The sequence below is a fragment of the Monodelphis domestica genome, chromosome 5 (genome assembly GCF_027887165.1).
Source record: "Monodelphis domestica isolate mMonDom1 chromosome 5, mMonDom1.pri, whole genome shotgun sequence".
Taxonomy (NCBI): Eukaryota; Metazoa; Chordata; class Mammalia; order Didelphimorphia; family Didelphidae; genus Monodelphis; species Monodelphis domestica.
The window spans coordinates 92,568,369-92,581,331 of NC_077231.1; the positions used below are offsets into that span (position 1 = coordinate 92,568,369).

General features: G+C 42.3%; 1 protein-coding gene across 3 annotated transcripts in view; it reads right to left on the bottom strand.

Moving 5' to 3' along the window:
- Nucleotides 1–12,963, bottom strand: part of SLC41A2 (solute carrier family 41 member 2) — a 139,138-nt gene that overhangs the window by 17,733 nt on the left and 108,442 nt on the right. For all 3 annotated transcript variants that reach the window (XM_007503355.3, XM_007503356.3, XM_056798790.1), the window contains exons 9-10: nucleotides 6,234–6,365; nucleotides 5,067–5,215 (exon numbers count right to left, since the gene is read on the bottom strand). In XM_007503355.3, the coding sequence (XP_007503417.1) occupies nucleotides 5,067–5,215; nucleotides 6,234–6,365 (281 nt within the window). The remainder of the gene's footprint in view (nucleotides 1–5,066; nucleotides 5,216–6,233; nucleotides 6,366–12,963) is intronic.

Sequence of the window (12,963 nt, forward strand, 5' to 3'; positions counted from 1 at the left end):
ATGGATATGATTAATAAAGGGATTTGCATATTATTAGACTTCTTCACCCTTAAGAATTTTCAGAAGTGATTATTAATTTTAGGCATTATTTTGTCCAGGTAATAGCTACTTTGCACCTGATTTAACCTACAGCAACTTTTTGTTGAATTTATTGTTTATATTGTTTATAACAGAGGTCTCTCTCATAGAAAAAAAATATGAAGGTTTGTAGCTCAACAAATAAACAACTAGAGGCTTTGTAATTTAACAGGGAAAATGAACCATGTGGTCTACTGATCTTTTGTTGCTCAAGAGATTGCCATTTGGCTTGTTTGATGGATAACTAGAAAAGGAGCAATTATCTTTGTAGTTAGTGAGACTTACTATACTGGCAATGGAAGAAGTCCTTGAAAAAGACCTTAGGGAGGAGGGCAAACAAATGGATATGAGCCAAAAAAAGGAAAAAAAAGAAAATTATAAGCTTCCCTTCCATATACATCTACGAAGGAAGGCCAATGAGGTGTGACACAGTTTGGAATTTCAGACTGCTTTCAATGCAATAAATTAACTGGTTTTGAGGGGATAATGAAAGATTAGAAAATGCAAAAATCTAGAGTCTTGAGAAAGTGTGCTATACTGCTCACAAAGAAAGAAAATGTTCCTGTGCAAATGAGTAGGCAGAAAAAAGGAAAAGTCCAACCAGAATAGAATCCTGGAATCACAAGTTTGGAACGAAACTTCAGAGGTCATTTGGAACCAGGTTCTAACTGAAGTCTGAATCCTCTCCACAATAGCTCTTATGAGAGGTCCTGCAGGTTCCGCCTTTTAATGCTTTTAGTGATGGAGAACTCACAACTGTGCATTATTTGAAGCAACTCTGCCCTTTGTGTTTGCCCATTAGTAGCTCAACTGGGAAAAGCATAAGACCACAGGACCAAAGCTGTGGGTTCCATAAGCTGTAGAAGTTAATTACTTTCATATAAAAGAAATTCTATTCCAGTACAAGATTATGGTTTTAAATGCAGTGAACTGTGTCACAAATGCATATTGATAAGAAGGTAATGGTTGAGAACACACTTCTGCAAATCTCTTTCCCATCATCCTATTAGAATAATCACTTGAAAGGCAGATTCTAAGAGTGAGGCACAGATGTCTAGACATCAGTCAAGCTATGCCTTTACCCTTCAAAGAGTCTCACTGCCTTATGGGCGGTTGGCCACCACAAGGAAACCTGCAGAAGTACAGGCACTACAGTATCAGAGAATTTGGCATGATTCATTTTGTCCAGGAGGGTCTTCACCAATGAAATAGACAATAATGATGCTCTCCTTGATACAGGAGATAACACTCCTTACTCACCACCAGGAGGGTTTATGCTTTGAGGAGCTTTTCTGGTAGAAGGTATTTATTTACCCTAGTTCATCCATCTGTCTTTAGCTGATGGCATGTGGTTTCAGGACAACTGAAAGAACTGGAGGTGCCTAAACTACACATGCAGGGAACAAGGTAGGCAAACTAATTTCTACAGGTACCAAATATTGGAATTTGGCCTCCCTAATACCTTGAGTTATTTGCTTCATTGAGCTGGACTATTTTGGTAGAGGGTCCTTCGGTCTCCAGATTTAAGCTTCAGAAAGGGGACTCAGAGTTAAGAAAGTTGGAGTCTGAAGCATTAAACAAGAATTGCCACTTCTCAACAGCTTTGGATAACTCCAGATTGCTCAGTGCTAAGGCAGTCCCAATATGCCACAAAATGCACCCAGATCCAGCCTTGTGATCACCTTGGTGGGCTGATTTGAAACTGAGGCTTGGGATGTAAATGTTATTTCTTTATATCGAAGTCATCTAGGTCCAGAGGTTTCCAAAACACTCAAGAGAGTAGGGTGCTTTTGAAGACTTTCCTGGAGGTCCAGCGTGATTTCAAAGTTTTGGGAGATAGGGGAAGAGGAAGGGTCAGAGGGACATCTCTGAGATGTCTGGAGCTTAGAGTCACCTTTTAGATTTTCATCCACAGATAGAGTGAAATTAGGGAGAGAAGGCAAGTCAAAGTCTTAGGAAAAAATATCTTTATTCAGCCACTGGGCAACTGTCCTTAGCAACTCTCCTTTCAATCAGACATTTGTTTGGCTGACTTGAACTCAATGAAGCAAACACTTCATTAATTTTTTTTTTAAGCAAACACTTTAGAAAAAAATGGGACTAAAAAAATAGGACCAAAAGAGATGAAAATTCTAAGCATTTAATAAAACATTGAGTGTCTCCCATGTGCTAGCACTCCACTAGATACTGTAAGGGACACCAAAGAACAAGTTTCTTGCATTGAAAAGTTTATGTCTAGTTGGGGAGACAAATGGAAGAAACATCAAATTATTAAACTGGGGGACTTACTAAAAAGAGATAAGAGTGTCAGTGAGAACTGGAAGTTGGATATTATTTAATAGAAGAAAGTAACCAACAGGACACAGATGAGTAGAAAGTGACTAATCAGCCAGAAAAGTTATTTATGCCATGTGTCAAAGAGACACTTTCAGAGTGATAGGGAGAAGCATGGAGAAAGGGCATGTGGCCTACTCAACTGTACCCTTCTCAAACCTTCTTCAGGTATGCATTTGATGCACGTGTAAATCTTTCCCATACAAATTTAACTAGAAATGGTAAAGTAAACATCTGGGCCAGTAATTATTAATATTCTTTTGGGTTTTCTTTTCTATAACAGATTTTTTCCCCCAAAACTTTTGGAATTTTCCTACCTTTCTGAAACCTTAAAATTTGATTTCCATGCCTTCAAAACTGGGTCATCTCTAACATGGATGTCCTTTGTATAAGCTTGGTCTAGTTCAGTTGTTATTCACATTTTTGTTCTCTTTAGTATCATTTCTACTTCTGCATGTGGCACAAAGGGACTGTGATTGTACAGTCCAAATGTGGTGACATCACTCATGCTAATGGGGAAAAATGTGTTATCAATATGTATTCAGATGTTTTTCCTTTTCTCTTCTCTCTGTTCTCCTACTTTCATCCTTAAATGTCCTTGGGCTGACCTTTTCATTTCCAAACCTTTTAAAAAAATGTGCTTTTCTCTGTTATAGGAGTCAAGACTGTTCAGGATCTTCCATCACACAACTCCATTAAGATTTTCTAAATGAGTTTTAATCTATGTTGTCATTAGTTCTCTCATCAATCTGCTCAACAACATCAAGAATTAGCTAGCTGAGGCGGCTTCTAGGCTCCTTCCTTCTTTATGTTGTGGTGACTGACTTACATTGGGTAATTTTTGGAAATAATAATAATAATGTGCTGTTTTTAAAGGATTTTTCTGGCATCAATAAATTGTTTCCAGTTTGGGGCTGCCTCAAATGCATACCATATATTCTCATTTGGATTCTTTCTTCTAATATCAATTTGAGAGACATTTAATAAGCACCCACTATGTGCAAGGCATTGTGCTTGGGGCTGGATTTTGATCCTGAATTTTATCTTTGTTCTAATAAGCCAGTTATATGTACATATATGTATATATATATGTGTGTGTATTACTAGAGTAACTGGCTGCCAATGAGAGAATCATTTAGAAAATATTATTTATATATGTTTGTATGTGTGTGTATACATATTCCTAAATAATTCCCACATTTGCAACCAGTCACCTCAATAATATCCTATTTGACTTCAGATACTTCCTAGCTGTGTGACCCTAGACAAGTCACTTAACCCCCATTGCCTAGCCCAGCAACAGTGAAACTATGGCACACATGCCAAAGATGGCATGCAGAATGCTCTCTGTGGGTATGCGTGCCGCCCTCCCCTTCCCAGAGTTGGTTACCAGAAAGGTAGAGGGAATTGGGGAGGGCTGCTCCCCTCCCACTCTCCACCATGCCTGACCACATTTTTTCACATCCCCCGCCCCTCTGACCAGCAGGGGAGCACACAGGAGGAAGATGGGCACCTCACAGAAGGCAGAGCTGGAGCAGAGTGCTCAGGCCACTCTCCTTCCCCTCTCTACACTTGCTGAGGACTTTCCTCACATGACCCGCTTCTCTGCCCAGCAGCCAATGGGAGTACTTCCTCCCTCCCCTGTGTGGGGTAAGGGAGGGGCACACCCAGCACTCAGAGGTGGGGCACATGGTCTCTAAAAGGCTCACCATCACTGGCCTCACCCTTACTGCTCTTCTGCCTTGGAACCATATTGCTTCTAAGATGGAAGATAAGGGTTTTAAAAAAATGCACTTCAAACTTCAGTGAAAAGTTCTTATTTCTTCTCTTTAGACTAGTTCCAGTATAAGGAAGGGCCAGGGACCAATTTCCCTGAGAGACTCGGTAAGGAGAGGTGAGGTAGCCCAGTGTCCGGGGGAGCTTGGCCCTCTGGAGTTTGATCTCCATCATCACCAATTATTAGCTGATCAATCTTGGGCCATTGTTCCTCCTGTGCCTTGGTTTCCTTGGCTGTAAGATGGGGAGGATGCTCCCTACACACCATAGCTGCGTGCCAGATAGAGGAAAGTATTTGAAAGGAAGTGCTTACATAAATGTGAACAATTCCTCTCAAGAAGACTTTATCAGCCGAGAGGGGACTGTGAAATTGTTCATTTTCAAAGCACAAGTCAATATCATAGATGGCACCCTCTCCACCAATCCATGATGCCCCATCCTGGTTCTGGAAAGGGTCACTTCCTCTCTCTTTTCCTCTTTTCTTCTTTTTTGGTAACCCTTACTTTCTGTCTTAGTTACAACTCTAAGGAAGAAGAGTGGCAAGGGCTAAGCAATTGGAGTTAAGTGGCTTGCTTGTTAAATGGGGTTAAGGTCCCACAGCTAGGAAGGGTTCTGAGACCAGATCTGAACCTAAGGCCTCCCAACTCTGGGTCTGACATTCTATCCATTGTGCCACCTAGCTGCCCCTTTTTTTCCCCCATTGCCATCAGGTCCCAGATCCCCAGTAAGAAAGAGAAGTTAATGTGCTCAGTACATAAATACATTCTCCTTTGACCTCATCTAAAAGATCTTATCCAAAAGAGCTTATCTAAAAGAACCAAACACTTTATTCTCAAAGGAACTTGGGCACCAACCTTTTTAAAGGTTTAAGTTCTTACCTGTAATACAGCAGCAAATAAGAATACAGCGATGAAGATTGCAGTCAGAGAAGTGTGACCACTTTTCATTAAGTGGATGGTATAGAGGAAAATTAAATGTCCAGGAATCACTAAAAGTAGAAGAACTTGGGCAGATTTGTTATTGACTCCTGAAAGAAAAAACATAAAGGCACTTAAATTGAATTGAATTTTGGTTAATCATGATTGAACGTAATAAAATTCTGCATTTCAGTATCATTTGAATGGCACATCCACTTTAGGTTTTCCTTAGCATCATGTAAAGAGGGATTCAGTTTTTAAAAATCATCCAACACTCTTGCTCCCATAAAACTCTCCTGACTGGTTTGTGAGGTCATTGAGCAGATTAGCCCAGAAGTCCCTTGTGAGAACAGAAGGAGAGCAAAGAGGAAAAGAGAAGAAGCCTTTTCTCCTGGGAAGTTCCCACCTCCTGCTGCCCTCTGAAGCACGAGCTGCCATCTCAATGTCTATGACTTTGTCACAGGAGAGAAGGGAAAGAGGAAACCTGGCACAGGAGTTCTTGTTGGCTGGAGCCCTCTGGGTTTGCTTTAAAGAACATGGTTCTTTCTAATCCTAAGCTTTCCTGGGCCCCTCTCCTTCAATCTCTCCCAGGACCAACAAATTGCCACAAGTGAGAGGCTAATTCTCCCTCTGCAGGGATGTTGAGGGCCATGTCATTGGGTTTATGGGATAATGTGTGTCATGTCTTAACCCTTCTTCTGGAGGGACCTTGGAAATGCCCTACCTCACAGTCAGCACTTCCTCAGAATTGGCTGAAATGGCTTTCTATGCACCTTGCTCTCTGGCCTACTTCTCTCTCTATTTGGCTTCCCTCATGCTGACCCAAGCACACAGTGTCCCAGAATGAGCACCCAGCTCATCATCGGGTGATCTGTCTCCCTCTCTCCCTTTCTGTCCTGAGAATGGGCCCCAAAAATGGTAAATCAGGGCTTGGAACAAGAATGACAACAAATACAGAATTTTTTGGTGAGAGTGGGTAGGTTCAAAGTCTAGATCTATGCTTCCCCCATTCCCTCCAAACAATGCCTCATATGGCACTTGACCAGAAGAGTTCAGCGGGTACCACCTGTCTGAAAGCTCACCAGTTTTACAAAAGATTAAAAAACAGGATTATCCCAAAGCACATACCTGGACCAAAAAAGGTTCGGCATGGGTAATAGCAGCCTCTGGCTTCATCAGGCACTTCGCCTGGCTTGCCGTGTAAATGCAGGTAGGTAGAAATTCTGCTAGCTTGTATAGCTACTAAATTACCACCAATACCTAAGACACAAGAAAGGACAAACCCAGATACAAGTGGTTAGGTACACTTTGAAAAAAGACAAAGCTTTAAAGCCTTCGTGAAAGAAACCCACCCAAAAGAGGCTGTGAAAAGCTGCAGTCAGAAGCCTAGGAGTTGGGGGCCATGAATGACTTTGGAAGGGGTATAATTTCACCCACCTAAGCCTTACTTTCTTCACAAATGGTTATTGAATCCACAAGTAAAATAGGGTTGAAAACATTACTTGGCAGTAGAATATATAGAAAGTAAATGAGATGAAGTGATTTCTAACAATCAGATATCCAATTACGTCAAGTTTCTTGTTGATTTTAAAACAAACTAGATGTGTTCTTTCTTTAGCTTTTGCAAGATATTTATTTCAAAGGATTCAAAAATAAATAAAAATGCATGTATGTCTATACGCATATAACGTTCCTTTTTCTCTTTACCTTTTTCTCCTCTTCCCTCTCTTCTTTTTTTTCCTTAACAGTTCTGATCACATCACTCACCTGCTTAAAGAGCTTCAATGGTTTCCTATTCCAAAGTTTGCTTTTTTTAAACTCAAACTGTATGTCATCTTCATCATTTCTAGAAGCCATGGGAGAAAGTGATTTTCCCAGGCCTATGGTTTTACAATTGTGGCCTGTTTCAAATATGTAGCTAATAGAAAGAGGCTAATGACACTCATGTGACATGGGAATACAGGATCTCGTCTAGAAGCAGGGTGCTTCCATATTAGGTAACCTACCTGGTCACACTCAAAGTCCCTCTCACAGGTTCAATAAGACAACTGTATTACCAGGTCCCTGAGGTCCCTTACAACAGGGTGGGAACTTAGGACAAGAACCAAACACAAGTGTTCATTATGTGACTCATTATGCGAGAGACCAGCAAAAGAAATATGAAATATCTCTCCTCCAAAAACCTAATCATCTTACACATTTAAGATTTCGGGACATGGTTATGGTTAGCGGATTTTGTGTTTGTTTTATGGGAGACTGTTATAGGTTGAAATCTGAATTTTCATTCAGGAAATCCTAGTTCTGTGGTGGCAAATCTATGGCATGTGTACTAGAGGAGGCACTCAGAGCCATCGCCCCAGCACAATGTTTGCTAGAGCTTGTTACTAGAAAGCCAGAGGGATGCAGGGCTGGGCTGCTCCCCTCTCCATCTCCACATGTGCCTTAGGACATTTCTCACATCACCTGCCCCTCTAAAAGGTTCACCATCACTGTTCTAGTCTCTCTTCACATGCTTTCTGGTAGTGGTGTCCAAAGTAGGGTTCAGGCTGATTTTTTTTAAAACCCTTAACTTCTGTCTTACAATTGATACTGAATACTGGTTCTAAGACAGAAGGGGGTGAGGGCTAGAAAAATGGGGTTGAGACTTCCCCAGGGTGGCACAGCTAGGAAGTGTGAGGCCAGATCTGAACCAAAGTCCTTCTCTATCCACTGAGCCACCTAGCTGGGATGAGCAGTCAGTCAGAAAGTGGGAAGCATGTCTACAAGAGCCAATCATACAGATTGTCTCCAATACAACACTCACCACTCCACCTTCTCCCTCCACTGTGCAAGCTCCCACCTGAAGTCCCCTTCTGAGCCAGACACTGGGCCCACTGAGCAGCTCTTACCTAAGTATGACCCAGGTACCCAAAACAGCTGTTGCCCAGGCACCTTTGGAAAAACCCCCTCTTCCACCATGCCCAGCTCTCTCTCCAGACCACCTCATATTAAAAATGTTTTACTTAAGAGGATGTGTGACCAAAAAAGTTGGGAGACTCTGGTCTGGAGCAAGGAAATCTCTTCTTTAATGGATGCTAGAATCATATCAGCTTCTGATATGGAGCTATTTGACAATGCCAGGGGCTTTGAACCTTCTTTTCTGGGTCTTGAATTACTGTGACAATAGACTCTGCGGGGGCAGGGCTAGGCTACATTTCCATAGGGACTGTTTCCTGGAGAATGGGCTGGAAGCATTACTATTCCTCGGGTTCCAGGTCCAGAGCCTTCTTTGTTGGGTTCCAGAAGGAGATTATGGTCACGATGGTGAAGGTCTGATTTGCCTGGCTCGTGCTGCCTCCTGACCTAGACTGGCATGCCTGCCCTGTGAGTGGCAGTTGGTGGAGAAGGCTGACCTCTTCCTTGGATAATGACTATGAAACAGGGCCAATGGCCTCGATGGCTACTGCCACTCCCAGGGTTCTAGTATGTGAAAATGCACCCAACAGAAGAGGGCAGGACACAAATTAGGAAACAAGTCATCTCCACTAAATGGAGTAGCGATTGTCTCAGTCAAACCACACTGCCTTATGACTCCATTCATAAGCGTTTCTGAAACATTCCCTAGGCGCCAGGCAATGGCTGAGGTGTAGGAATGCCCTCAAGGAACTTGCATTTTACCTAGGGAAACAATGTGTCTATATCATACAAAAATATAGAGAATCCATACAAAGTCATTTCAGAGGGCTCTAGCTGTGGGCCTGAGGAGGTAGGGCTTCAGGGGAGTCTTAGAGGAAGAGGAGGAGAGACTGGGATGCACTAGAAGCCTGAGAGGGAGCCTACACCAGACCATGATGGGGGAGATGCCATGTTGTGTGGGAAGAGCAATGAGAAGGCCAGTTTGGCTGGAGTGCAGAGTGCAGGGAGGCTCCATAACAAGCCTGGAAAGGTGACCTGGAGCTACACTGTGAAGGTCAAACAGCAGATAGTGTTTTATCCTGAGAACAGCTGGAGCCTTCTGAGCAGGAAGTGACAGGGTCCATACTTTGGCAGCTGTGAGGAGGCTGGATCACCACGCAGAGAGACTTAAAGCAGGAACCTCAATTGGGAGGCAAGTTAGAGTGGGTCTGAAGTAGGATGCTGGCCATGCAAATTGAGAAAAGAGAGTGAAGATAGAATTGGCAAAACCTAGCAAGCAGTGGCTATGGGAGTCAAGGGGGGACTCCATGTTTGTGAACCTGGTCACTAGGAAGCTGGTGCTGCCTTTGACAGAAATTGGGTTTGGGGAGAAAGAAGATGAGTTCTGTTGTGGCAAGTGAGATGCCTACAGAGGATGTCCAGTTGGAAACATCCAATAGGTACACTTTGTTCTGCAGGATTTGAGCTCTGGAAAGAGTAGGGGTAGATATACTTGCATAGACAAGAAATGAACCCATGAGAATTGATGAGAGAGAGGCAGACAGACAGACTGTGTTACCTTGAGAACAGAATTCAGCAAAGGCAGCTACAAAGGAAAGGGTAGATCTAAGACAGCAGCATCATAAACCCCCCACAGAGCAGTGAAAGAAAATGGGATGGGGAATCAACATCATTAAATGATGAAGAAAGGTCAAGAAAGATGAAGACCAGGTCAGAGCCATTGGACTTGATAATTAAGAGATCACTAAAACCTTCAGTGAGCAGCTCCACCTCCAAACACTATGAGAAGTGAGAGGAAAGGCCAGAAGTTTAAATAGTTTTTCTAGGAGTTTAACTGTAAGAGGCAGAGGAAAGATAGCATGATTTCTTAGGTGAGAAGGCAGGGCCAAGAGAAGCTTTTCTAAGAATGAGACCTGAGCAAGTTGTTAGCAGCACCTAAGAAGGAGCCAATTGGGAGAGACTGATGATGAGGGTAAGGGGAGATAAGTGTGAGGGTAATGTCATTAGAGACAGAAGGAATGGTATCAGGGGCCAAGGGTGGGGTGGACCTTACTGAAAAGGGCCGCCACTTCATCAGAGGCTGAGGAAAAAGAGGGTAAGATAAAGGATGAATGCAAGAGATTCTGAAGGGTAGAACAGAAGAGAGAAAAGAGCTTATGCTGAAACAACCGCTATTTTCTAGTCCAATGTAAAGGCAACAATCCTTTAGGAGGCTTTGGGTAAGCTCTGCCTGTACATAAAAGGACCAGAAAAGTGGCTGAGCCAGGAGAGAAGAAAAAAGTCCATTCATTCATCTATGGGAGACAACAGAAGAGGCTTCTGGGTTGATGTATTTTTTTGTCATGACTCATTTGTATCCCCTATGTGTGTCCAACTCTTCTATTCCTACTGTCATGCATATTTGAGGAACAGTATGATCCAAAATTATGGGGAAAATGTTTAGTTGCTATATTTCTCATAATGCTATTTCATTTTATGAAATATAATTTTACTTTTACTTTTAATTAATTGAGTCCACTGTTGGAATATGAAAAATTCCCTGGGGAACCCACAATGTGAGATGGAGTGAGGATGTCATCAGGCACATGTAAGTATGAACAAGGTCCTCTACAGAAGAGAAGGGGCAGTGAGGAAGGCATAAGAACATAAGGCAGGAAATAGCTGCTGTGGAAAATAGGCTAGAGAACCAATCAGGGAAGAGTCTGGGAGCACTAAATAAATTTGCCTAAGTCACTTATTCCTCATACACTGTGGAAAAAACTTAATGGCCATAGGTATGAAGGGAGGGATGGAGGAGGACTGGTGTCCTATATCCAGGAAAGAGTAAACCCGGGATCTGATGAGTGTACAGAAATAACAAAAGATGGTTGATGAAGATCAACAATTATCTGTCATGCCCAATTTCTGAGTTGCCCAGCGGCCCTAGAGATGAAGTGACTTGCCCAGTAATCACAGAGCAAGTTATGTGTCAGAGGTAATCATTTTGGGTTCTTCCCTAGGCAGTTTCTGCCCTGTCTGCCCCTGCATCCTCCAGACTTTGCTATGTGCCCTATCATGTATAAAGTCCTTCCCCATTCCCTCAACGTTAGTGCCTTCCAAGAGTACCTCCAATCTGCCCCACAATAGGGTTTATGCATGGCTATTTGCATGCTGTCTCCCCTTTTAGACTTGTAAGCTCCTTGAGAGCAGAGATTGTTTCCTTGCTTTTTCCTTTGTGTTCCTGCATTTAGCACAGTGCCTGGAACATAGAAGGAGCTTAATAAATGTTGGTGCCTTGTATCACCAAGCCTCCAAAAACCTTGACCTGGACTTATCCCACTTAGCTGGGGAACTACTGCCCTGTTCTGATGGTTTTTTCCCAGTCCACTCTATCCAGTCAGCCCAGCCCTTCTTCCTATCAGGGCCCAATCATGTTCTTCCCATTTGCCCAGCCTGCTGCTGAATGCTATGGATCACCAGACGTTGCTATCTGCCCTTACACAGAATCCTGCTGGGGCACATCCTCTTAGCTTGGGAAATGCTGCCCTGGGGCCTGTGCTAGTCAGCAAGTCCCTTAAATAGCATTTCATTTTGGGCCATCTTCTTGACATCCACCCAGATGCCATGTGCATGCTTTCTTATTTTCTATCCAATCCCTCAACCATTCCCTCTTTCCAGCTCTGGAGCTGCAATCAAATCAATCCTGCCATTGTTCTTGAAAATGGTATGTTCATCAATTCTCCTATGACTCCATTAACCATCCCTGTAATTTCTCAGTGTGAAACACCTCTCTATTATCTCCCCTCTATGCATTGTCTCTGCTGATCAGAAGGGAGGTTGCTTAAGGGCAAGAATCATCTCAGTTTTGTAAACAGACCCCTAGTTTAGTAGTGGTTCAGTCATAATGTTGTGTCCAACTCTCTGACCCCATCTGAGGTTTTTTGGGCAAAGATACTGGAGAAGTTGGCCATGACCTTTCCCAAAAGTTTAGTATTTGGTGCTTGGCAATAATAAAAAGCCTTTTCGTTCATTCATCCATTCATCCATCTATTCTTGACTCTCCAAGGCCACTATACTGTGTTGTCTCTCACATAAATGTTTTTACCCTAGAGTACAGATCCTATTTTTCAAGTTTCAAACCTAAGAAATAGAGAAAAACCTATTGTGAAATCAATTTCCAAATTCTGAAAGACTAATCTTGTAAAGCACAACAGGAAAGTAATTCTCTAGCTTTAAGATATTTATCTGAATCCTTTGTAGTATTATTTATGACCAATACTTTCAAGAAGACAGGGCAAAAATAAGCATATAATTTTCTTTAAAGGTAAGTATAGCATATAATAGATCTTCTTTGAAGGAACTTAGATGGTTTTGGAATATATACGAGAATGGAGAGAAAGAGCAACTAACTAAAATAAGGAAATTTTGAGATACTTGTAAAATTGTGATTAAAAAACTAACAGTAAGCAAGCTTCCAAACACCAACCACCCTGATGTGAGAACCAGGATCTGGGTGAAACAGAGACATTTCATTCTGGATCCATGAAGCAACAGTGACGATGCTCAGAGTATCCTCCTTCCTCTTTCCCTAGAGCTCAGTATGCCTAAATTAGCATTGTTGTTTTAAAACCCTTATCTTCCACCTTGGAATCAATACTATGCATGGGTTCCAAGGCAGAAGTGACTTGCCCAGAGTCACATAGTTAGGAAGTGTCTGAGGTCACATTTGAACCCAGTATCTCCCATCTCTGGGCCACCTAGCTGCCCCCATTTTTAAAAATGGTATGCCTAAATCAGATGCAAACTTTTCCCATGTTTTGAAAAGAAATATAGATTTTTAGAGCTGAAAGTGATCTTAGACATCATCTAATTCAATTCCTCCATATCCCCATTTTTCTAGATGTTGAAAACTGAGGCCAATGAGACTTTGGAGGGAATTGAGGGGATTAGACCAGCAAGTGGTAGTGGAAATTGAGTGAACCAC